Source organism: Girardinichthys multiradiatus, chromosome 4, assembly GCF_021462225.1.
Source record: "Girardinichthys multiradiatus isolate DD_20200921_A chromosome 4, DD_fGirMul_XY1, whole genome shotgun sequence".
Lineage (NCBI taxonomy): Eukaryota > Metazoa > Chordata > Actinopteri > Cyprinodontiformes > Goodeidae > Girardinichthys > Girardinichthys multiradiatus.
Window position 1 is genome coordinate 29113643 of NC_061797.1, and position 22957 is coordinate 29136599.

Here is a 22957-nt window from a genome sequence, read left to right on the forward strand (position 1 = left end):
TGGAAGAAGGTGTTCTGGCCAGATAGCAGAAAAATGTAACTTTTTGTCCTACATGCTAATCACCATGGACACACCATCCTACAGCAACACATGTTTGCAATAGGCTGTAGGTTTTTTACTCATCAGGAATATAGAAACTGTGAATGTTGACGGCAACTTGACTGGGCTAAATGCAGGGCATTCCTTGAAGAAAACCTGTTAGCAGGAAAAGACTCAAGGTTTACGTTCCAGCAGGACAACAAACCTAAACACACAGCCAGAGCTACGATGTAATGGTTTAGATCATTGGGGTGGTGAAAAAGTAAGCATGCCACAATTTTCTGATTTTTATGTGTATTATCTTTTTTCTTCCACTTCAGAGTTGCTTTTACTTGCTTTCACTTCTGCATCTCTTTGATGCAAATCAAACCATTTTTATCCATCAACCACTTTGTCACCATATACTTCACAAACCCTTTCACTTTTAAAATCGAGTGTTTTTGCAAAAATATTGTGCAGACTGAAGCTGGCATAAACTGACTTCTGAGATGTTTTGCAAACCAACATCAGATAAAACAGCTTTCAGATAATAAAATAACAACACACCTCTGATTAAAGAGCTTACGTTGACAATATTTATATATATATTTATTATTGTTTTGTCAGGTAGTGGGGCTGGGGGAAATGTGATCCTCTGCTTTGGTCGCATGGCACCGAAGGAATTCTGGAGAAGTGGCTCAGCAAACAGCTGCCATCCCCTCCACACCCTCCCACACCAGCCTGCTTAACTCAACCCATCCCCCGACTGTCATCTGTGCCTGGGAGTGGGCCCTCAGAGGAGAGGACAGATGGAATCCCCAAGGGACAGGTATTGTTCGGTTTGGTTATCCCTCGACCCCCATCTTCCTCAGCAAAACATTTGTCAGACAGGAATCTCCATGTAATGTTAGCTCATGCCTGCATGAGTAACTTTTCCAAAGTAAGCATCAATCACATGATTCAGTCAGTCACAGGGAGCTTACCAGTGAGTGGAGGGAGTTCTCGTAACTTGGAGAAGAGGGAGTCTGTCCACCTGCACGGGGCCACTGGTTGGCACCTGAAAGAAAAGGAAATGAAGCAGAGATGGCTGGCGTTAGTAATACTGTGAACGAGTTTCATATCAGCATAACCAGAGGCTGCGTCCTGCTAATTGGCCCACACATCACACAAAACGTAACTGACAAACACAATAACATGCAGTCATAACACACTGACATCCTGATCCTCTGGCCTCTTGTAGTTCCATTTAAGATATTTTTTATCTTTTAAAGACCTGACTGGATCACTTCCTGTCGGTTGGACTGCATCCTGAAATGTGAGTCGGCAATGGATTCGACTAACTCCCACTTCCACCCTGAAATGTACACGGCATCGGGATTATTCATAAACAAAGATATTGGCAAAGTGAGGCCCTGAAAACTCACACTGGTATTTTTGTGAGACTCTGGGCCTCTCTAAGCCCGTTGAACAAGTTTGGGCACATGGCCTTTCAGTCAAGCTTTCTCAAACAACTACAATAAATGAGAGGGGATATAGTGACAGTAAATCTTCTCATTAGGTGCTTTATACTAACATTTGCCAACATTATTTACACAAAGATTTTATTTGACCGTTTTATTCTAAATAAAGAAAACAATTATATTGCAATCAAATGATCTTGATATAGAGTAATCTACGTATTTCTTCACTAGGGGTTATAATTTCAATCTTGGCTTGTAAATGTTCATTCTGGATTCAATGTATCTGTGAGAGCCAAGAAGCTAAACTGAAGGCCAGCACTGGAAGAAAAATCAAGCTGATTTGATCTGTTGTAAATTAAAGCACATCTGCTCGTCACATTTGAAGCCACGCAACATTTCTTTCCTTCATTTTCTTAAGCATAACTGTCCAAGTAACCTGCCCTGCATGTGTAACAGGAGGCAATTTGTTATAAAACAATCAAATAACCTCAATGGGTTTTGACAATATTAAAGCCTTCCAGGTTATTTCCAGGGTAGGGTGTGTCTGGCCTTCCAGCCCACACTCCCAAGATCCTCTGGCGTCTATCTTTGTGGACGGAAGCCAAACTCAACCTACGTGGTTGTAAATGAGGTCTGCTTTTGCACAGTTCACAGATGGAGGCCTTCATACGGTTTTTATTAGTGTAAATCCAGAAATTAATTCGAGAAGAGTGTTATGTGCTTCTTACAATAGAAATGTATTTAGAAATGTAAGAATGAAGCTATACCAAGATTTAGAAAGGCTACAGTTTCAAAACCACTATGTGTTTTTGTCAAACCTACTGTGTAACATTCTTTTAATGAGATGCAAGAGAAACTGCTGGAGTGACCAGAGTTTTCTACACCTGTCTGGAGCATAAAGTAGCAGCACTGCCCCTCCCCACCTGTTTCTGCGGAGTTTTGCTCAGCTGGCTCAGTCGAGTATGAGGGATGATTGATACTAAAAGTGAAACTAACGTGACAACCTATTTTCTGATTAAATCAGCTAATAAAAATCTGACCACTCTAGAGCATACACATGACATTGAAATTTTCAGAAAGTTGATCCTTAAATATGTAAAAAAAAGAAAAAAGGAAAAAGAAGTCACGACCAAAGTAACACACCCTGTCCTGATGCAACAGAGCACTGTGAATTCCCCAACTTTGATCCTAATGAACACGCACAACTCAGACAGGCACACTAAAAGTGACAAACATACTTCAAAGACATGACCGGTTTAATGTTTCACAAAATGTATTCATACATGTGAAGAGAGACAGCATTGTTTTTAAACAGGATTATGTAACTTTTTTTAACTAATAAAGAAAAAAATCAAACCTCCCTACAGTCAGGAAACTATTTTCCAGCATTTTCCATTAATTGATTCCACTGAAATGTCTGAAATAAGCTTTGCAGTCTTTTGTACTCGGGTTATGTTCCCTCACACACTTAGCCTTTGAAAAAGCAGACTTTAATTAACAGACTATTAAAAGTGAAGAAAATGAAAGTGTGCTCTGCCTCAGCTCCCTCCCAGGTGAGTGAGGAAAGTACTTTACATGAGCCTTCGCTGGCTGGCGGCTGTGAAAAATTAGCCTGAGGCTCAGTTCCCCACATGCACCAGAGAGGGCTAATTGAACAAACCAGTCTTGAGTAATGTGCTGTATATTGGTGTAATCCCAGTGATGAATGAATTTTGCGACTAACATTAACAGTGAGCCAAATTTTTTGCCAATTTAGACGATTTGCTCTTTTTCTAACCTCAGAAGCACAATAGGGGCAAATAATTAGAGATGCAATATCCCTTTCCTCCAGTAACACCTGAATGCTTTTGACATCAGTCAATTATGTTTCTTCTATATAATAAAGAGTTCTATTAGTCATTATTGCTACACTTCTGTAATGCACTAGGTGAAGAAAGCCGTCAGAATCTGGATCAGCTGAGTCAGAGGTACCTTCCTTCACCCAATGGGAAACAAGCAAAATCTTTTCCAGTCTGGTCTATGTCTGTGTGTGTGTGCGTGTGTGTTGGGAGAACAGCTGTCCGTGGGGCAGGGTAACAGCTGAGGATGAGGGGGGCATACGTGAAGACAGCTGTCGCCACTCCATTACCGTGCATGACACAACTGCCCGCTAAAACAACACACTGGGCTTTCCTTTACCGATCCCCCTCATTCTCTTTCCATTACTCTCCCACCTCTGTCAACACCCCTGACAGTCCATGTTACTGTAATGTACATCTCTTTTGTCTATACTTGTACAACCAGCGTGCAACAAACGAGAACTTGTTTTTGTCGCTCGCTCAAGCGTGAGGACATTGGCAGTGCGGCTTTCTTTTTCCTGTTTTTGTTCTCTGTGTTTGCTGCAGAAAATAATTACAATTTAGAGGGCGATGTGCGTGTCTGTCCTCAAAAATCATAAAAGCATAAAGTACCACAAACCCCTTGTTGAGGAAAGCAGGATTACGTTACAACAAATCCACTGTCTAAATTCTGTCATTACAAAGAAGGGTGAATGCCAAGAGCTGTCAATAAAACAGTTTTGCACAAATGAAACACTTTTCAAGAATAGTAATCCAGGACCCATTTCAAAGACTTTAAATGCAAGATTTTCATATCCTTTAGCGCTCTAAAAGCCACCGCGTATTTTCATTCTAGGGTTGGTTTGAAAATTGGTTTAAATTGAAAATAAAATCCAGGATAAGTCAAAGCATTAATGTTTTTCTGTTGGTTAAGATGTGAATTTACAAGCATGAATAAAGAACCTCACAAAGCTGAAAGCAAAAGAACAAGTCTTGAGATTTCACTTGATGTCAGTGTGGATTGGCTCTGTAAGACCAAAATATGTGGTGAAGACTGGACCAGTACGACAGTGATCTTATGGTTTTAATGAAAATCTCATTATTATTATTCTCATATAGCGCAGATAAGAAAAGGCCAGCATTTTTATTTGAGGTTAATGTTGTATTTGTTCACTTAAAATGATTACATTTCAAATATCATCAAAGTTGTTAACTGGACCGCTTAGAGGATGTGAGGAAAAGCATTCTTTTCAGGATGGATTCTTTAGAAATTATTCACACATGACTTAAAGAGCGAGTATGAAATGATTAGAGTTACTCTAAAGCTAAAAGTGGTATTTAATTAAGTTTTGGAAGAACTTTCAACTAGCCATTCTGCTCAGGCTTTGATTAATCAAAGCAGAATGTAGCACGCAGTAAAAGTCATTAAATTAATTAAAATCATAGGGACCCCGTTTTTGTGGCGGCGCGATGACAAGTGTGAGGAAATCTGCGACAGTTTGGCAAATTCCAGACCTTAAAATTCACTTCATCTGTTTGGTGTTTTGGTGCCAAGCACAGAGTGCACAGCACGTACAATGGGTGGGAGGCTCATACAAACGAGACAGCATGAAGCCACTTGTTGGCTATTTGGTGGAAAATATAAACATGAAGACTTTTTATGGATCTATAAAAAAATATTTGCTCTGTTGTCCTAAGCTTGAAATCCCTGCAGGCCCTGATGAAAGCACTCCCTTTGATTTGAAAATTGCCAAACCAAACATTAACGCACAACAGTGCACTGTGTTTACTTTTATTAAATTGCATGCAAATGATATCAGGCTGCTCCAAAGTAGCTTAATTCAATTCTACAGGCAACAGACCAGTCTGTTGTAAGTATTCTGTTTTTATGAAGGAAAGGGCTGATTACAGCAGCTCATCCATCATAGATGTCACTGTCTCATAGCACACTTTCTTTCAGTAAAAGTACTTCTGTTTGACGCATAACGAAACACAGGATTTATCACATTTAGAGTAAAATTTTACCATTCACATTAGCTAAACCTCTATTACAAATAGACAACTTACATTATTCTGGATGGTGTAGTTCAAGGTCAGAGAAAGCCACCATCCAAATCAGCTAATAATCTCTTTTTATCTAGCCCTTTTCAGAGTTTATAGGGTTGATGAATGGAACCAGCAGGTATCTTATGAGCTTGCTATTACTCTTCTGCAGTTAAAACCGGATCCCCATAAATTATATCCTTCTAAATGGGTCAAAGCAAAACACAAACACAATGTATTAACTCTTTAAATGGTGATAAAGAAAATAATTGTCAGAAAACTCTGCTTTCTAAAAACAGTTGTGAACTGGTTTTCCCATTTTTGTATCATAATTGATACATAAGGATTTTTAGGCATTATAAAAACATATGACAACATATTTACTTGACACAGCGTGTTCTTGAGCAAAGTACTAACATTGTTAGAGAAGAAGAGTTCTCAGAATACTTGTATCAAAAATGATACGTTTTGTAATATACAGGAAAGTTAAGACACACAGGTCCAGAAGCTGCTAAAGTGCTTCTTTCATACTTGTATGGAATCCATTTTTTTGTCCTACTGCTGGTATTCAGAGACGTGTTTGTCTGTGAAGTTAAAATCTGAAGGATGGCGCTGTACCTGGCCTTCCAGATGGGGTTCCTGCAGCGGTCACAACAGCCCCCGCTGAGGCAGCTCCTGCTGTGGCCGTCAAAGGTGAAGGAGAACCCACAGGCGTGGACGGATTGGACGGGAAACTACTGGTAGTGTGGTCAGGTGAGTAAATCTGAAAGCACAAAGATAAGAAGAAAGGCGGTTAAGATTTGTTATTGTTGCAGCAGATAGTATAAACAGGTCCAATATAAGCAGCCATTTTCTTTTTGGCCAGAATAAGCTGCTAACATTCCTGGGATGTCAGTGTTGAGTGCCCTGCTTGGTGTTAACTAATGTAAATTTTAGTGCTGAAGAAGAACACCCAAATAAAAATTCTCATTCAGACACATATAAACTTTTTGCTTGTTTTTCCCTTGTATTGAGACAGTTGTGTTCGATCGACTCACTGCTTATTATTCCACTGTGATTTCAAGAGGCGCAGACGCCCAACCTGGAAACCCCGTTAAGCCAAACAAAGAAAATCTCAAGGGCCATGTTTTAGTCTGCAGCCAGAGATTGTGCTGTGGTCCATACATCAACATCTACAAGGATCCAACTGTTTATTTTTGCATCTGTTTGAAACTTTGCAGCTTCTGTAAAGAGGACACCTAGGACAAAAGTTTTCTGCGAGACACCACGACTATTAGTCATCTGGGTTTCAGTGTATCTTTTTGTTTCAGTGCATCGTGTGGTCGGTGACACAGAGTATATTGAGTTTTGCTTTGACAGAAAATTAAATCTTCAGAACTTCATTTATTTAACCAAACACTAGATTAAAATATAAACATAAGCCCGATTAGTTTTTTTTTTTCTTTTAATCAGAGGATGTTTGTGCCATAATCGAACATGTCTTACCACTGAATGCTGACTAATTAACATGAAAAGAAATGTGTATGCAGAGAGATTTCTGGGATAAATTAAGATTTAGTTGAACTTGAAAGCAGCCATTTCACTTTTGGGGAAATTATAGAAAGTCCTCAATCCTCTTATTCAATCTTGATCTCAGGGCTTTAGTTTTTCAATCAACTTGGAGTATCAGGGTGGAGATTTCACTAAAGGTATTACTGACTGAGGTGGAGAACTGCTCGCTGTTGAGGCAGTAATCAGTAATATTTATGCATTTTTGCACTCATTCAGCACCAACGGTTTTCTCTGCTCGGACACACAATTCAATCAGAAACATAGGAGGCAGAAACCAATAAAACTCAGCTCAAATCTCCAAATATCTCCTAGTTTCTAAAAAGCAAACTGTTTATAACCATGACTTTTGACCAGACAATATATTGCTTTCTCTTCTATTCACTCCCCTGGCGACTGATGCTGCATACAAAGTGAAGCATGGTTCATTTTACTGGAATAAATGAAGCCCCGCCTCGTCATCAGTTACACTCCCGCAGGCGGCATGGGGCCAATAAGCCCCGCCAATTTAAAAGGGCGGAGAACAAAAGCTCTACAGAGGCGGGGGGGCCCATGGAGTTGAGCCACAGCAGTAATAAACTCCCATGTGCCCCATGATCCGTACCCCCACCCCCGCCCTGGTCCAACGGTGTCCATTTCACTACAGCTTTGTCATGCTAATAGAATTGAGTCTGCAAATATAAAAGACTTAATTTGTTATTACCATCCCTGAACTCTCATTATATGGATTCACAGAGGTTAGGAAATATTCTTCCTGAATGAACGGCTTGTGCTTCAAGTTCCACTTTTACCAAAATGTTACAGATCACATTAGGTCGATGCAACATCAACTGCATTTAAGGACACAGATTCAACTTCATTTATTCAAATATTTTTACAGAGTAGTATAAATCATAGAAAGTTTTTACAGAAGGTAAAACCCTGCCTGAGTTTCCTTTTACAAACCATATTTTTACTCGCCAGTTTTTATGCTTATATGTGCAGATGGGACACAACTTTCACATCATGATGCAATGACAGATTCCTGCAGAAATGTGGGGGCAAAAAAAGCTTAGGCTGTGTTGATTCTTCTAAGAAAAACCATCCAATAAAATGTGTGTGAGAAGTTCCTAAATTTCTGGTTGGGTCTGTGATTTATTTTTTAGCGCTACTTCTTTAACCACGTTTTGTTGTTATGATTTGTCTCTTCAGTTATGATAATTACATGACCACTAAAGTTTAATGTATCAATTACATTACAAAAACAAATTTGAGAAAAAAGGCGATGAGAGCCCACCTGGGTTTCAAAAAACACTTTTTGTTTTGTTCAAAGTATCTGGTAAATAGTTGCAGGTCTTTCTTCCATCAAGCTTTAAAGGGTGAATAAAACACCTCACTGACTTTAATGGTGTTTTGCATTTTTATAGAGAATGAGCGTATGTTATGTAGCAGAATTATTGAGAAGTTAGGTATGAGTTTTAGAGAACATTAATTAGGGGCTATAGGGTTGCATTGCAGAACAGGATTTCTAACTCACCGAGGCCAAAGCCTTGCCCAGCGCATCTCCAGTCTGCGAGCTTCCAGTAGTCGTCCCCCTATTTGCAGCGACTAGGAGAACACAGAGTGTAGACTTGTTATAACAAACTCAGACAGATCACTCATGATATACACAGAAGCTGTCCAACTGACTCACACCCTCGACAGAATGGCAGTCAGCTTTGATTATACTGAGGGCCGGTGAATTAGTCATTTTTGGAAAACGTGCTGAACCGTACGTACCCATAACCCCATCGGCTGAGTTGACGGATGAAGTGTGTGCTGCGTTGACGAACGGTGAAGTGCTGGTGTTGCTTCTGTGGAAGCTGGACATGGGAGGAAGACTAGGGTTGATCTCAGGAGAGACTGAGTGTGCCGGGTAATTCTGAAGGATTAAAAAATACACAAAAAAGGTTTGTCTTCAAGCATAAATGTTTATGTGTGTGTGCGTCAGGAGAAAAAGCTTTTTGTTCTCTAAATTGTAATTGTCCTTTGACATCTCCCAGGCTGTGATGGAGGAAAAGTTAATGGGGGTGGAGGGATGGAGATAAAGAGAGGGCAGGCAGCATCTGCAGGCTCCCTGTGATCCTCTGCCAGCTGAAGCAGGCAGGCAGACGAGGCCAGATCAAACCCTGACAAAAACCGGGTCAATAGTGTCTTCTCTGATAATAACCAGACAACGACTTAATACACACACACACACACCCACACGTCCAAACACACACACATATACAGCCACTACAAGAGTGGAAGCAGCCCTAAAGGCTAACAGGGCTGAGGCAGAGTTTAGAAGCAGGACAATTCACACCTTTATTGCAAGAAAAAAGAATATTTAACATTCATTTATCACTAGTTTATCTGGATAGGCATTGTGTAGACTGCTCACCAAACGCTCATGTGAGTGCAGGCTGCTGTAGTTTCCCGTCTGGGCCATGTGAGATGAAGATCCGGCCAGCATTCCCCCGTAGCCGGGCTGACTGATCCCGCTGGATGAATTCCATGGGTCGGACGAACTGTGGGTACCATCTAACAGAAACATGCAACGTCTCACTTTATGAGAGCTTAAAAAACCTGTTTTAACACATTGAGAGACTTGTACCTCAATTTATAACTCTGGGGTCAATGAAGAAGTGCTTTTAAAGATTGTGGTTTTTTTTTCTCTGGGACTGAAACATAATCCCTGCTCTGAAGACAGCTAAGAGAACAATGAAGTTTACGCCTGAGAGTCGATCACATTTAGGCTTACAAAAAGAAAATATGTTATCTAGGTTTTTGTTCAGCTTTTGTAAACCTTTTAAAAAACATGAAAATCCAATTTTTCAAATAATTAAACAATTTTTTTTATATCACCAGGTTTTCTCAAATATTTTCACATGACAGCTGATCCATTAGGCGTTCGCAGACATGCGAAGATCATATCTAAAAAGAAGGAATGTGTGTCTAAAATATATCTCCAGTAACATGACTTGATACAACAGGATTTTGGGGAATTTCCTAACTTTGTTAAAGAGGTAGTCATAATAAAAATGACACTTCTGGCCTTTTAATGGTCTAAAAACTGTAGAGCCAACATAGCTTTGAACTTACCGAAGAAAGTGCTTGCAAACATACTGCTGGAAGGTTTAGGCGAGGAGTAAGAGGGGGAATCTCTGTTGAAGTCCTCTGAGTTTGGAGACGGTGCGTACACCTGTCAAAACAGCACGGATTTACAACAACAAGCGACCACACCAACAGTAAAACACTGGGATTTATTTGTGCGTTTAGAGAGAAACAAATACCGTTAACAATGACGGGGTTAATAAAACGATAAAAGGAGCTGTTACTGCCTTCCTTTGAATTAAATGTTTTCCTCCAAAAGGAACTGCACAATCGCACATGCAACTGTTTAATCTCACAAGTAAAACGAAGTCCTGCAGTTGCAGCCCAAAACCAACAATTTACACACACAGGCACACACTTTAATGACTAGCAAGCAATCAAGCTCATGAAGGGTGGAGTGGATTATCAGGAGTATTTGCATTTCAGGTCAACTCAGCCTCTAATGGAAGTATAATGACACCGCTTACACGCGTAGACTAAAAGCCTGGCAAATTACAGCATTCCCACAGAGGCAGAAATCAAATAAGTGCTACAAGAAGAGCCTGTTTAGCCTTTTTCATATTTGTACCTGCAAGCTGGTGTTGGGAAAAGGGAGGCTCAGTGGGCGGGCTGTTGTACAGCTGTGAGTGTGTGCCAAGCTGGTCGGAGGGGATCAAAGGGACTAGAGGCCAAACACCAGTGATGTGGTCTCTGACTTCATCCACTTCAGATGGTGCAAGCAAGCGTGAGGGGTGAGGAGGCTGGGATGAATTCTTCCTCCCACAGACAGAACTGAATGATCCCCATCATCATGTAACACTAATCAGAGCCAGACCTGCCAGCTACATCCACCTGCACGTTTCCACCCCTTGTCCTCCAGCCACCGCTCCCCTCCACATGTTTAATCCCTCCTTTAATGGCCTCATTTTACACCCTGATGTTGACAGCTCACTCATCAAAATCTCTTTCTAATGCACACGGATGAGATGACATGTTGTTTATCTGCGTTCTTGTCTGACAAAATGTCAAAGTAAATAAATAAAATTGAAACACTCATTCCCACTCTTCGGCATATTATAAAGGCAGAACGTGAGGCTGTGCCCCGTTGGGCTGTGCTGAGTGAGCAGGACTCCAGCGTGCTCCTGTCTGGATGTGTAATTAAAGTGCTCTGGGAGGGGTGGAGCTCTCATGAGTCTTCTGGAGTACACATGTGACCCAGGTTGATAGTAGTCCACAGAGATCTCAGGTTAGCTTCTCACCGGAGCCAGGGCTTTGTCTCTTGCCTGTGTCAGACGCTCTATAGGCAGCATATGGCGGTGGATAATGCTAATTGTCCTTTTTACCCTGGGCTAACCAGCCCAAGCATTAATAATCCATCCCAAACACCGGGTGCCTCATTCCGTCGGCCTATGGAAGAGAGAGCCCGCCTGGGTTTCCTTTTACAAGGCCATTAATTAAAAGCCGTCACTCACACGGATCAGCACACCAACACAGGCTTACACCAGCTATTTGAGCAGCAGCCGGTAAAGCTTAAATAAAATGACCCATAACAGAGACACCAGAGTTCAAAGCACTCATTTGTGCAAGTAAGATATTTCCTAAAACTTCAACAAAACATGATTTTTTACATTTCCCTGCTACTAGAACCTAAAAGCTGATACATGCATGATAAAAACTTGTGAGGAACGGTGAGAAAGAAACTGAACTAAAAGTACTTGTGTCTCTCGACAGCACCGTGCCTCGGCTGAGTGAATATCAGAATAACACCTTTCCACACGCCTCAGAGCGTACCTGCCTGCGCTGCCTGCCTTTGAAGCTCACGCCACACCAATCAAAACATCACACGTTAAAACACAATCTGTCAACCTTCACAAAGGATGTAACACGACGACATGAAGGGGAATCTAAAGCGATAAAAGTAAGGTAAAAACAGGCTCATGGCCAGAAAGCTCAAAGAGAAGAACTTCAAACAAACTCTTAGCAGCGTGTCCTGATTTTATTTTATTTTATTTAAGAGCATGTCATTACTTGGATTCAGACCAAATCTCTTGAGGGCATTTTTAAATCCACATCCAAATCTTATACACTGACAAGGCTTAGTTTGCTTTAAAGATTTAATGTCTTTTCAAACAACAGCAGAGGCACTGCTTTTAATATTCATGTGAAATACCAACCAAACGTTTAGGCAAATACTAAAAATCTCATAATAATTATAATTCATGTGTAAACGTCTCTTTTCCAGTAGTCAAAATGATCCAGATGACGCTAACTTAACAAGGTAAAGACTAAAGACTAAAAATCCAGATAGGTTTTAAAACATTTTGCAGATTTAAATCAAAAGACTAAAATCAAATAAAAATAACCCAGGCCTGGGTTTAGGTAACAAAAAAAAAAAAAACTTTAAATAAAAATCAATCTAATGAAGGCAAATCTAATGAAGCATGATGGAGAATGACACCTTCCCTTCATTAGTGCCATATGAAATAAGTTTGGAGACAATACACGTAAATATAGTCTATGTGCTCCATCCATTCAGCCCACAATAGGTCAAGACACACACACACACACACACACACACACAACGCCCCCACTCAGACTTTGTTTTGGACATGCGATGAAGCGTGCGTGTTTAGGTGCAGCAGCACGTGAACGCCATGGAGAAGGGGTGAGGAGGGGGGGATTAGCTTCTAGAAAGAGTGATGTAACTTGTTGCACGACATTATCAACAACAGTTAAATAATACTTTACAGAAAAAGTTGTTACGATGTGCACATTTTTACTTGTCTTAATACATTATGATCGACTCCAACAGTGCACCAGTTTAGGAGAAATATTTTCTGAAAAATGTCTACAACCCAGTGCAGCATCAGATTTAGTTTGCTCTTCTTTCACTAACAGGCAGTGGAAGATAAATCAGCGAAATGCTCCATCTGTATTGGTGCCGTGCCACCAGTTCACAAGCCAATGGCCCACTGTGAATTCTCCCAGTGCTCCAGATGGTGAGCCTGCTATAAACTTTGCACTGCAACAAATTAATGTGGATCAAGTAGTTTTAGAGAATGAGCACCATCTTTTTTTTTTCTTGCATGAAAATCAGAGGGAAAAAAAGAGTTTGAGGATGTTTAACAAGAGCTTTTGATCAGAAAGTTTGCCCGTTCTGTCCACATGCTATCAATTTTCCCCCATCACTAACTGTAACACAGGCCTGTTAATGCTTAATATAAAAAGAGATCAAAGTCATGTTTTGTAGAGAGGGAAGAAAAGGGGAAATGCTTTAATAAGCTGTAAGAAAAACTTAAACTGAATCCAGAGTGAGATGACCTTTTCGATACAAATCTGTAAAAATGCGTTTTCCTTCAAACACATGTGGCCTTTAGATAATATCAAAAGCTCAGGAAATGACAGGTGGAAATAAAGAGGCCTTTATTAGAAATAATAACTCAACCTTTATTAGACTAGATACTTACTGTAGTGCCTTTGACATGAAAACAACAGAAGCAACTCTAAGATCAGCCTGCTAGACAGGCACAAACAGCACTTAAAGACTGACAAGAACCTTCAACACACCCAATCACGCATGTATACAAAAAGAAGCACTTACAGCAGAGAGCACCAAAAATCAAAGAGGTGATTACAGAGAAGTTCAGAAATCACATTAGGCTCCCTGTGGTGTCCAGAATGCCAAAGTGATTAAAAACAGATGGAATAACAGCAACACTGGTGCTTGGAGCTCAATCTGCAAACAGGAAAGTCTAACCTCAACAGGCAGCCTCTTTGCCTTAATCATTCCCAGACTCCCACTTGTTATTATTTTAACCAGGTCTTAGAGCTGAAGGAACAAGCCAGTAAAAATAAATCCAAGACTTGCAAGAAAGGTTCTACCACGCCACTCCGTTCTGTGCATAAGAAACCTGCTGAGCTATAAAGCAGAATTGGACAAACATAAAGTTTAAAGCACTTTTTAGACACTAAAACCCACTGGATCTAGAACTGAACTGATGTCATGGAAAATCAGCAGAAGCCTTGTGCTCATGCATCCACAAGTTGAACCCAGCGCTTTCATCTAAGATGTCTAAAATGCAAAACTCAGAAAGAATGGCATAGAAAGACAGACTGTGAAGAAGGAAACATTAGCAGATACACTTCTTACAGCTCGACTCTGTCTCAGTCACACACACACATTCCCAAAGAGACTACTCACCGATTTCCCGTTGTAGTAATACATTAAAGAGTTACTGCCCATTCCAGGGACTGGGTAGGCGCAATACATTATAGCTTCAACTATTTAGGTGATAACCGAGTATAACAGCAGCTCCTCAGCTTTCTCTCTACACATACATCCAAACCGTTCAAAAGGGACCAATAATTCTTTCAGTACTGGCCTCCACAGCAGACCCACTCAGAGGAAACTTATGCAAAGCAGGATTGTACCACTGCACACTGTGGGAAAGGGGGGGGCGCTGCAAGAAGGGAGTGGTTCACATGGTACATTCCTCGCTTAAGCCTCTAAATGCTGAGGCCAAGAGGAAGAGGGGATGGGGGGAAGGGAGGCGAAGGGGAGGTGGGTAGAGAAAAGATAAAAGGAAGTGGGTGGGATGGAAAACAAACGTGTGAGCAGATTTAGAGAGGGAGGGAAAGAAAACGTTTAATTCCAGGCATAAAAAAAAAAAAAGAAAGAAATCCAGCTTTTCTGCAGGGTAACAAACTGGAACTAAAATAATGGCTTTCTAAGCGGGATTTCATTAATATGTGTGGCCATCAAATGAGTGCTTAAATAAGCACCGAGAGTCTGTTATCATCCCAAGGTTTTAATCCCGAGTGTCTACTCTTTTTGTTTTTGTGATGATGAAACGAGTCTGCAGGCACTGAGGCAAATTATTTGTAAGGACACAACAAACTGGAAGCAGATTTTACCTGTTCCCACACATGGATCAATTCACAATTAGGAGTTATTAGTGGGAGAAAGTAAAATCTCCACATGTAAGAAAGGTAAAACTGTTCTAAATCCATGGTATTAGAGGGAAAAAAAGATAAGGAGAACGTAGCCTTTCCAGTTGGGTATGTTAAGTATGAGAGCTATGGTGTTAGTTGACAGGGACCTTTTGCTGAAGTGCCTGTAAACACAGAGTTTTAAAGCATGCAACAGATGCAAAGGGGTTTGGCTTGTGACGTGGAACAGGAAAACAATGCTCCGTTTGCCAAACCCTGGGGTCCTCAGACGTTGGTAGAAGAGGGGTGGGTGAAGGCAAAACACTGACAGCCATTTTACCATGGTATACTGTCACACAGCTCCCCATTACCTTTATAAGGTGGCAGGAGGAGGAGGGGAGCAAAGGAGAGGAAAAAAAAAGAGACGATGGATACCATATTCCAGTGAGAGCCCAGTCTGACTGGAGCCTTTTATGTGCGCCACTCGAAGCTTCTGGACCAAACCCAGGCCTCTAGACTCATTGGGAACATTACTATTATAGAAAGATGAAAGCCTCCACTTCCCTAACAAAACTACGCCCTTATTATGCTTGTCCTTTTAGCACTGTTATTATTTATCCCCCTTTCTTCTCTGAATCTCTTTCAAACTCATCCAAAACACTGGCTCTACATGCTGTTGCCGTTTCAGATTTGGCTCCATTTCAAGTCGATCCTTCAAGGAAAAAAATGCTCACAATAGAAGCGTTTGAAGGGGTCTAAAACAAGTCCGGACACAGATCGCAATGTTGAGCAGGGAAAAAAACAGGAACAAATAGGCAGTAATCTAGGAAATGAGATCACACATCGGTGGCTGATGATTTAGGATAAAATTATATCCAATTAGTTTTAACGATGACTTTATCAATTTTATGAATCATATCACACAGTTCAAAGATTTGCCTTAGTGGGAAATATTTTGCTGAAGCCTCAACTCTTTGCACCTGTTCACTCTATTAGAAACAAACACCACAAGGTGCTTTTCAGGAGATTTGTTTGGAGGGTAGAAGATAAATCCACAACCTGAGCTCGCTTCGATCTCATGAATGGACTTAGCAGTGATGTCATCAGACAGGAAGATTGTTTCCGGTAAGAAGATCTGGTTCTAATTAGGGAAGGTCGACCCGGAGAGCGGGGGGATTTGCTCAAGGATTCAGACCCTCACCCATCCAAACCCCCGAGTGTATACTTTTGAACAATTTTAACAGATTTCAGACTTCTGGCAGAAAAACTGGAAAAAAGTAGCCTTGCTGCTTCATAACTTCCAACCTGTTCAACTGAATGAGGAATATTTAAACTAATATTGTATTGCATTTTGGATGACCACTGTACACCTAGAAGGTTTAGTAGGTTCAAAAATAACAGGTCTATACCAATATAAATACAAAACAAAACAGTTCTGTGAAAAGATATTTGCCTCCTTACAGACTTCTGAATAAACACAAAAGGCAGTTTTCAAATGAGGATTTTATTTATTATGGGAAAAGGTTATTCAAACCAACCAGGCTCTGTATAAAAACATGTTTTCTTTTGTCGATAAATTATGGATTAACTGTCATTTAACTGTGACAGAATAGCAAAAATAGAAGAAATCTACAAAGGTGCAAATTATTTTTGTTGTTACATTTTGTTAAAGCACTATATTTTAGTATTATTATGGCGTATTACTTCTAAATTTATATTAAAACTTCGAAATCCATTTAAACCATTGTCGACAATAACACAAATGATAATACAAATGATAATAATAATGTTAATGCACTTTTTAATGAGAAAAACCAGGAGAACTAAGAGTCAAAAAACCACTTTCCAAAGTGGAGAGGAAACAAAAACAAATATTTTGAGAAATAATGTTACAGCCGTCTTGCTTGCATCCTTCCTTTCTACACTAGAAACAACAGTGGAGCTGCTTTATTGGTTTTTTATGCCGGTTTCACCTGCTAAAACAATATTACACAAATTTTCTTAGCCCGTATTAAATGTTGCATCTTGCTGTTGAACCCATTTATGACTGGTAAAGTATTGCAGCTCAGATTGGATCATTAATCAGGGCTTTACTGCTCTGAATATACACATACACAAAAAACTATGCTTATTAAAATATATTCCTTCAGGTAGATTTGTGTTAAGATCTTTAAAATAGGTGGTACCTACCTTTAGTGGAAAGACATTGACTACTTAATTCACCTCTTTATTTAAGGTTCTGAAAATATTACATTTCCTGACAAACACCCCACTTTAACTACATTATCTTCTGCATACAAAAATCTCTAACATTTGGGAAAGTACCTTAAATTATAATTTAGAAGGATATAGAGCTGAACTTGTGAAAGACAGGGAGAAGATCCACTTCAGCAGGGAGAAAGAGAAGTTGTAAGTCTTTGAAAGATTAGGCTAATCTGATTTCAGATGATAAGGGAGAGATTGTTTTGTTCTGGCAGGAAAGCTTCTGCATCACAGGGGAGACAGATATGACAAGACTGAAGAAAGCTATGTCAGACTGATAAATAAAAAAAACACCTAAAAACTGCACAGCCCTAAAAATGAGTATGATTTTATCTGGGTAAACAAGCGCTCCTTTCCTTTACGCTGAATCAATTACGTCTTTCTACCCAGCAAAAACATCACTTTTATGTCTCCAACAGAGATGGAGACAGCGTGACCACAAGCTTATTGGTGGTATCTATGAATCTGTAGTCATAGCAGCCTAGTGGGTGCTGCGTAATGTACTTACTGAACGTGCAGGAATACATTTTTACTATGTTCTCCTGTATAATTGACAGTCTGAAAACTGACAACACGTGAGTTGGAAGTTAAAAGTGTGAGATATAAAATGTAAAAATTAAGGGACTCAACAGTATTTTATCACTATCCTTAACAAATTGGTTTAAGAAACTTGGACTTTATTTTCTGCCATTTTCTGTATTGATTATGCTCTGGTTAGCAGAGCTTTAAGGTTTAAAGGTTTAAGTACAACTGCAACTGAAAGCTCTTCATGTTCTGACACAGCTGGAAGGCTTACATGTCAGGTTGAGGCGTGATTTTATGAAGATACTTGGTTTCTACGGTTTCTAATGTGCAGTATGAGCACAAACTCCAGACAGTTTCAGAAAATAGTTTCACTGAGACAGTTTTAGCCCTTTGTGCAAAATAACTTGTGGCACATAAACAGATATGAAACACCTAATGTGACCAGCTTCTGATAAAACAGACATATTATGAAGAAACAACTCAAAGGGAAACTCCAAATAAACAAATGGCTTTGACTTCTCTGCCTCTTCTGTCATAAAATAACTGATCTGGATTATTTCTCTAAAGAAGCTACTGCTGTTTTGCATATCTCAACAATGCACAGAGTAGTCCATGTCAACACTAGCCGCAGCACTTTGCAGCCTGGTTCATTCACTCAAGTTTTTTTTCTAAAACAGCAAACCTCTGGGAATTACCTCTGCGATAAACCAACCGCTTGCCCAGAGTGTTTCCATCCCTCACCCCAGGCCCCACCCAACCAGTATGAAACAAGCACACACACAGGATGGATGCACATGTATGGGCTCAATTGTAAGAAGCAGTTTTTAATCTACATGATGATAAACAAGAATAAAGTAAAGAATGCCATGTGCATTTATAATAACACACTGATTTATGGCACTCTGCACACTATCTGTGAATAAGTAACCTGTGACGTTACAAGTCACTCGGTGAGCCTCCTGCTGTTCTGCCATGTATTTACCGAGTCTCCGCAGCAAGCCTCAGACAGTCTCTAAATAACAAACACTCTACCTTGATGATTGCTGACAGGCTGTGTTCTTGGATGTGCCAGCGATCTGAAATCAGGGTTTGCATTAATGCTGCAGACTCACGCAAGGCCAACATGAATAATTTACAACAGTGGTGAATGCGAGTAATGACTTTAATGTGTGCATTATTTTAATTTTCTTTGTCCTTTTAACACCTTGCTCTCCTCACAGATGAAAGATGTCAGGTCTCTGGTTTGTTTGCCTGCTCCAATATCTCAAGCTTCTAATGTATGTGGTGAATTTTGACTACCTAAACAAAGATAAACACAAGGCCCAGAGGTCCCAGAGGTGGCTGCGACTGTTTAGCATCACCATGTCCAACCAAGGGTGTCTATCTAATCAGCCATCTGATGAGGGCATCTCTAGGGAGCTTACTAACTGGGGTCAGGTTAGAGACTAAAACACTGCCCCCTGCTAAATATATAAGGTTAACTTTTTATCCCCAGCTGCAAAAATGCAGCAGAATGTAAAATCTAGAAGATAAACAAACTATCTGTCTGCACGTCTCCATGCACAACCAACGATGAGAGTGTACAGAAAGAAGTACACACTCCTGACTCATACCATGTTTCAGTTCTACAAAGCTGAAAGTAATACAAAATTCAACTTGTGTGCTAGACTTTGTGGTTTCTTACGTGGCACTTCTTTTATGTATCTTGCATCAGCCCTTCAGATTTTCTCAGTGATGAGAAAAGCTATTAATTATCAAATTAACAAATTTAACCTCTAACTGGTAGAAGGTGAATGGGTTAGATTTTACAATGTTTTTGACTTCTTTATATTGAACTTTTATACAATATATTTAACTTTTAGGAGAGCCTAAACAGATCAGAAATGTTTACTTGAAACAACTCATTTGAAACAGTTTTTAAAATGTGAGAAACATTTCCAGACTAAGAACGTTGGTGGCAAAACAGGAACTTAAGACTCTCAACTTAAAACTCTGCAGCAAGAGTCTCAACCGCAAAAAAAAGAGAGCTCAGATCACTCCAGGTTTGCATTGGTTACCTGTTTACTTTAGAATTTATTTTGAAATCCAGACATTAACCTTTTGTCAGGGATCTGGCTGTAGGGTCTCCGCCTAAGTGTCATCTATTGTGGTACCTCTAGCTCCATGTCAAACTCCTTGCATCCTTGTTTCTCTGTGTGTCAACTAAGGGTTTATTTCTCACCTATTCAAGATTTCTATTCGAGCTTTTTCCTGGAAAATTCCTCATACCTGTCTGTCCTCCAATGCTGCCCACATTCCTATTACAGCATACTTTAACTTAAAATCATCCAAAAATATTTTATATTGCTTTTACTGATTGCATTTCTGGATCGAATATTGGGGCTGTGGTCACCGATCCATCCACTGATCGGAAAGCAAGAACTTTATTACAGACATTTAGGCTTATAGTCAAAAGAATTGTACACACTAAAGTAATAAAATAGACAGTAATATCATATATTGTATTTAAACATGTTTTAAATATATCAACAGATGTGTTTTTTAGATTTGGCAGATTCCTTAAAGGCTACATATATAGGCAGAGCTTATTGAAGGCTGCTGTTGGTGGACAGTCTGCTTTTTTAAACAACCGCCGTTACCTTCTGAAGTCTGTTGTACATCCTTGTCTCAGCAGCATGTACAGATTGTAGCATAATGTTGTAATAGCCATAGACTCATTCTGAGTCTTATTATGTGATTTATAAGTGAGTATAATTAAAATTCAAGGCACGTCCACAAAGTGCAGCAGACAGTGCCTGTGTGGTTTAATTATATTTGCAATAAAAGGACATACACAACAATAAATATTTGAATAAAACACATTAAAAACTAGTGGTATTGGCAGATTTTTAAATTTAGATATTGAATCAGACCCCGAAAACCTTGATCGAAGCACCCCTCTGCCTAGAACAAATCTCTAAAACAAAACAGAAAATTGTAAAAGGTTTCTGTTTAAAGTGTTTAAAGTTTAGATGCACGCTTGATTACGTTTACGCCCGGGTGTGGAGACTTTGTGTAGCAAACCAAACCAATTTCCCTTCATTCTGTTTGGATCACATTTCATTATGGAGATCACGTTAACATCTAAAGAAATGAAATTACAGTAGATAAATACAAGTCATTTAAGTTGGAGTTTTCATTATTACATCTTAAACTAAGGGTGTAATGGAAACAGATTCTTTTCCCTTTGGCGTTGCACTCATGACTGAACTGAGGCCTATTTTGGCTTTCCAGTTCAATTCAATTCAATTCAGTTTTATTTATATAGCACCAATTCACAACACATGTTGTCTCAAGGCACTTCACAACAGTCAGGTTCATACATTCCAATTAATCCTAACCAGTTGAGTCTCATCATAACATTCTCAATACCTAGGCTATTTATTTCTAGTACATAAATACTAAGGGCTTCATTTTCTTTATTTTCCTCATGATGGAGGTGACATTTCATACATATAATTCAATAAAATGTGTATATTACATTTTTTTATTCAGTACCACTCTTAATGTTGTATTCTGTGATATGCAATGCATCTAAGGGTTTATTGTAAAAACAAATTCAAAAAAATAAAAATAAAAATGTTTTCTTGGAGGACAGTTAATTGTTTAGATTATCAGAAGAATCCAAAAAATTATAAAAAACATAAATATTAATAATACGCTCAATATGTTGCAAAATAAATCAATGGTTTCAAACAGATTAATTGATCTAATTTTCCACTGACTAAATCTCTAAACCCAAAAATCATGACCGAGCAACTTTCACTAATTCCTGCCTTCAAATCCACAAGATTATAAACATGCAACATGTAAAAGAAAACAAACACTTGTTTTTATGTTAAATACTTTATTAGCATTGCTTATATCATTATTCCTCCACTAATGTTTCATTTAATATCTTGAACGTGTCCTTCCCGTTAAATAAATTCCCTGCACTAGTGCTCAGGTGTTTTTTTTGTTTTTTTTAAAGTCACTATTTTTAGTACAATAACATGCAGATAATGTATTAATATCTGATAATGTATGTGTTTATCTTTTCCAAGGCCAGATCTAAATCAGAGTCAGACAAAATTCAGAAAAAGACTGCAGCTGTATAATCCAATTGTTTTTGAGATGTTAATTAGGATTCAGTATATTTATATATGGCTTTACTGTTCAATTGCATCTAAGATCTTCTCACCAAGCTGTTGTTTTACAGTCCCACCCTGCTATGGTTCAAACCAAGAAACAAAAAAACACCCCCCCTTTATTTCAAAAATAGAAAAATTAGGTTTCTTCTGCTGTATGGTGTTATCTCTTGTTTTTCAGCTGTTAAAGACGCATTGATAGAAAGACAGACAGACTGTTTGAATGTCATGCAGTAGACAGCACTGCGAGGAACATTTCTGGGTCTTAAGATTCAGAGCCTTGAGCACACTTCCTTTCTTACAGCTCACATAGTACAAATCTCTCAGAAACAAGGGTGTCTGAGTGATCTGTCAAAAGCAAATGTCAATCTTTTTTGTCATCCACACTCAGGGTTCTCGCTTGCAAAACTCCCCGAGGGCAGATGAATCTCAACCCACCACTTTCTTTTTCTTATCCCGCAACTATACCGTCACCAAAGCCAGGGAGGAAGTGTCACATCAAGCCGCTATGCCTCTGACAAGAGGGGAGAAAAAAAATACACTGTTTGCACAAACGAGCTGACACGCAGACGAACACACACATACAGATCGTGCCCTTGCAGATTCCCATAAATATCCTGCAAGATGCAACTTTCCCCCACCAGCTAAAAAACGCTCTCTCTCCTCCTTCTTCAGTCCTCCTGTCAAGACAGGTGCCCACGCAGCTGCCCATCAGCATCCTTCAGCGTAGCATCTCATCTGTCCAATGACAGCACGCTGTCCTTCGCTCTCGGTGCTCAGTTTGTACAGCCGAATCATTTCAGGGAGTCAATTATAGTCCAGTAATCTAGTGTAACAAAAACTAAAGCATTTGTGCTTCAGCGCTGCCAGGATCTGTGCTCTATATAGCCTAGATTTTTCAGGAAACTTTTTTTTTTTCAGGATGTCACAATTACAGCCACTGCTATATAAGTTTTCAAGAAACCTTCTATCAGACCACAGAGGAAAGTATGTGTGTGGCTTGAAGAGGGAACTGCCTGTATATATGATGAAAAAAAAAACAACTCATAAACATTTAAATGTTTGCAATCACCAGCTGGCCTGTCTAGATAGTCTT

General features: G+C 39.5%; 1 protein-coding gene across 1 annotated transcript in view; it reads right to left on the minus strand.

Annotated features, from left to right (window-relative positions):
• Nucleotides 1-22957, minus strand: part of tcf12 (transcription factor 12) — a 78105-nt gene that overhangs the window by 11309 nt on the left and 43839 nt on the right. The window contains exons 8-13 of the mRNA XM_047362716.1: nt 9989-10088; nt 9288-9427; nt 8645-8786; nt 8403-8473; nt 5957-6101; nt 1002-1075 (exon numbers count right to left, since the gene is read on the minus strand). Coding sequence (XP_047218672.1) covers nt 1002-1075; nt 5957-6101; nt 8403-8473; nt 8645-8786; nt 9288-9427; nt 9989-10088 — 672 coding nt within the window. The remainder of the gene's footprint in view (nt 1-1001; nt 1076-5956; nt 6102-8402; nt 8474-8644; nt 8787-9287; nt 9428-9988; nt 10089-22957) is intronic.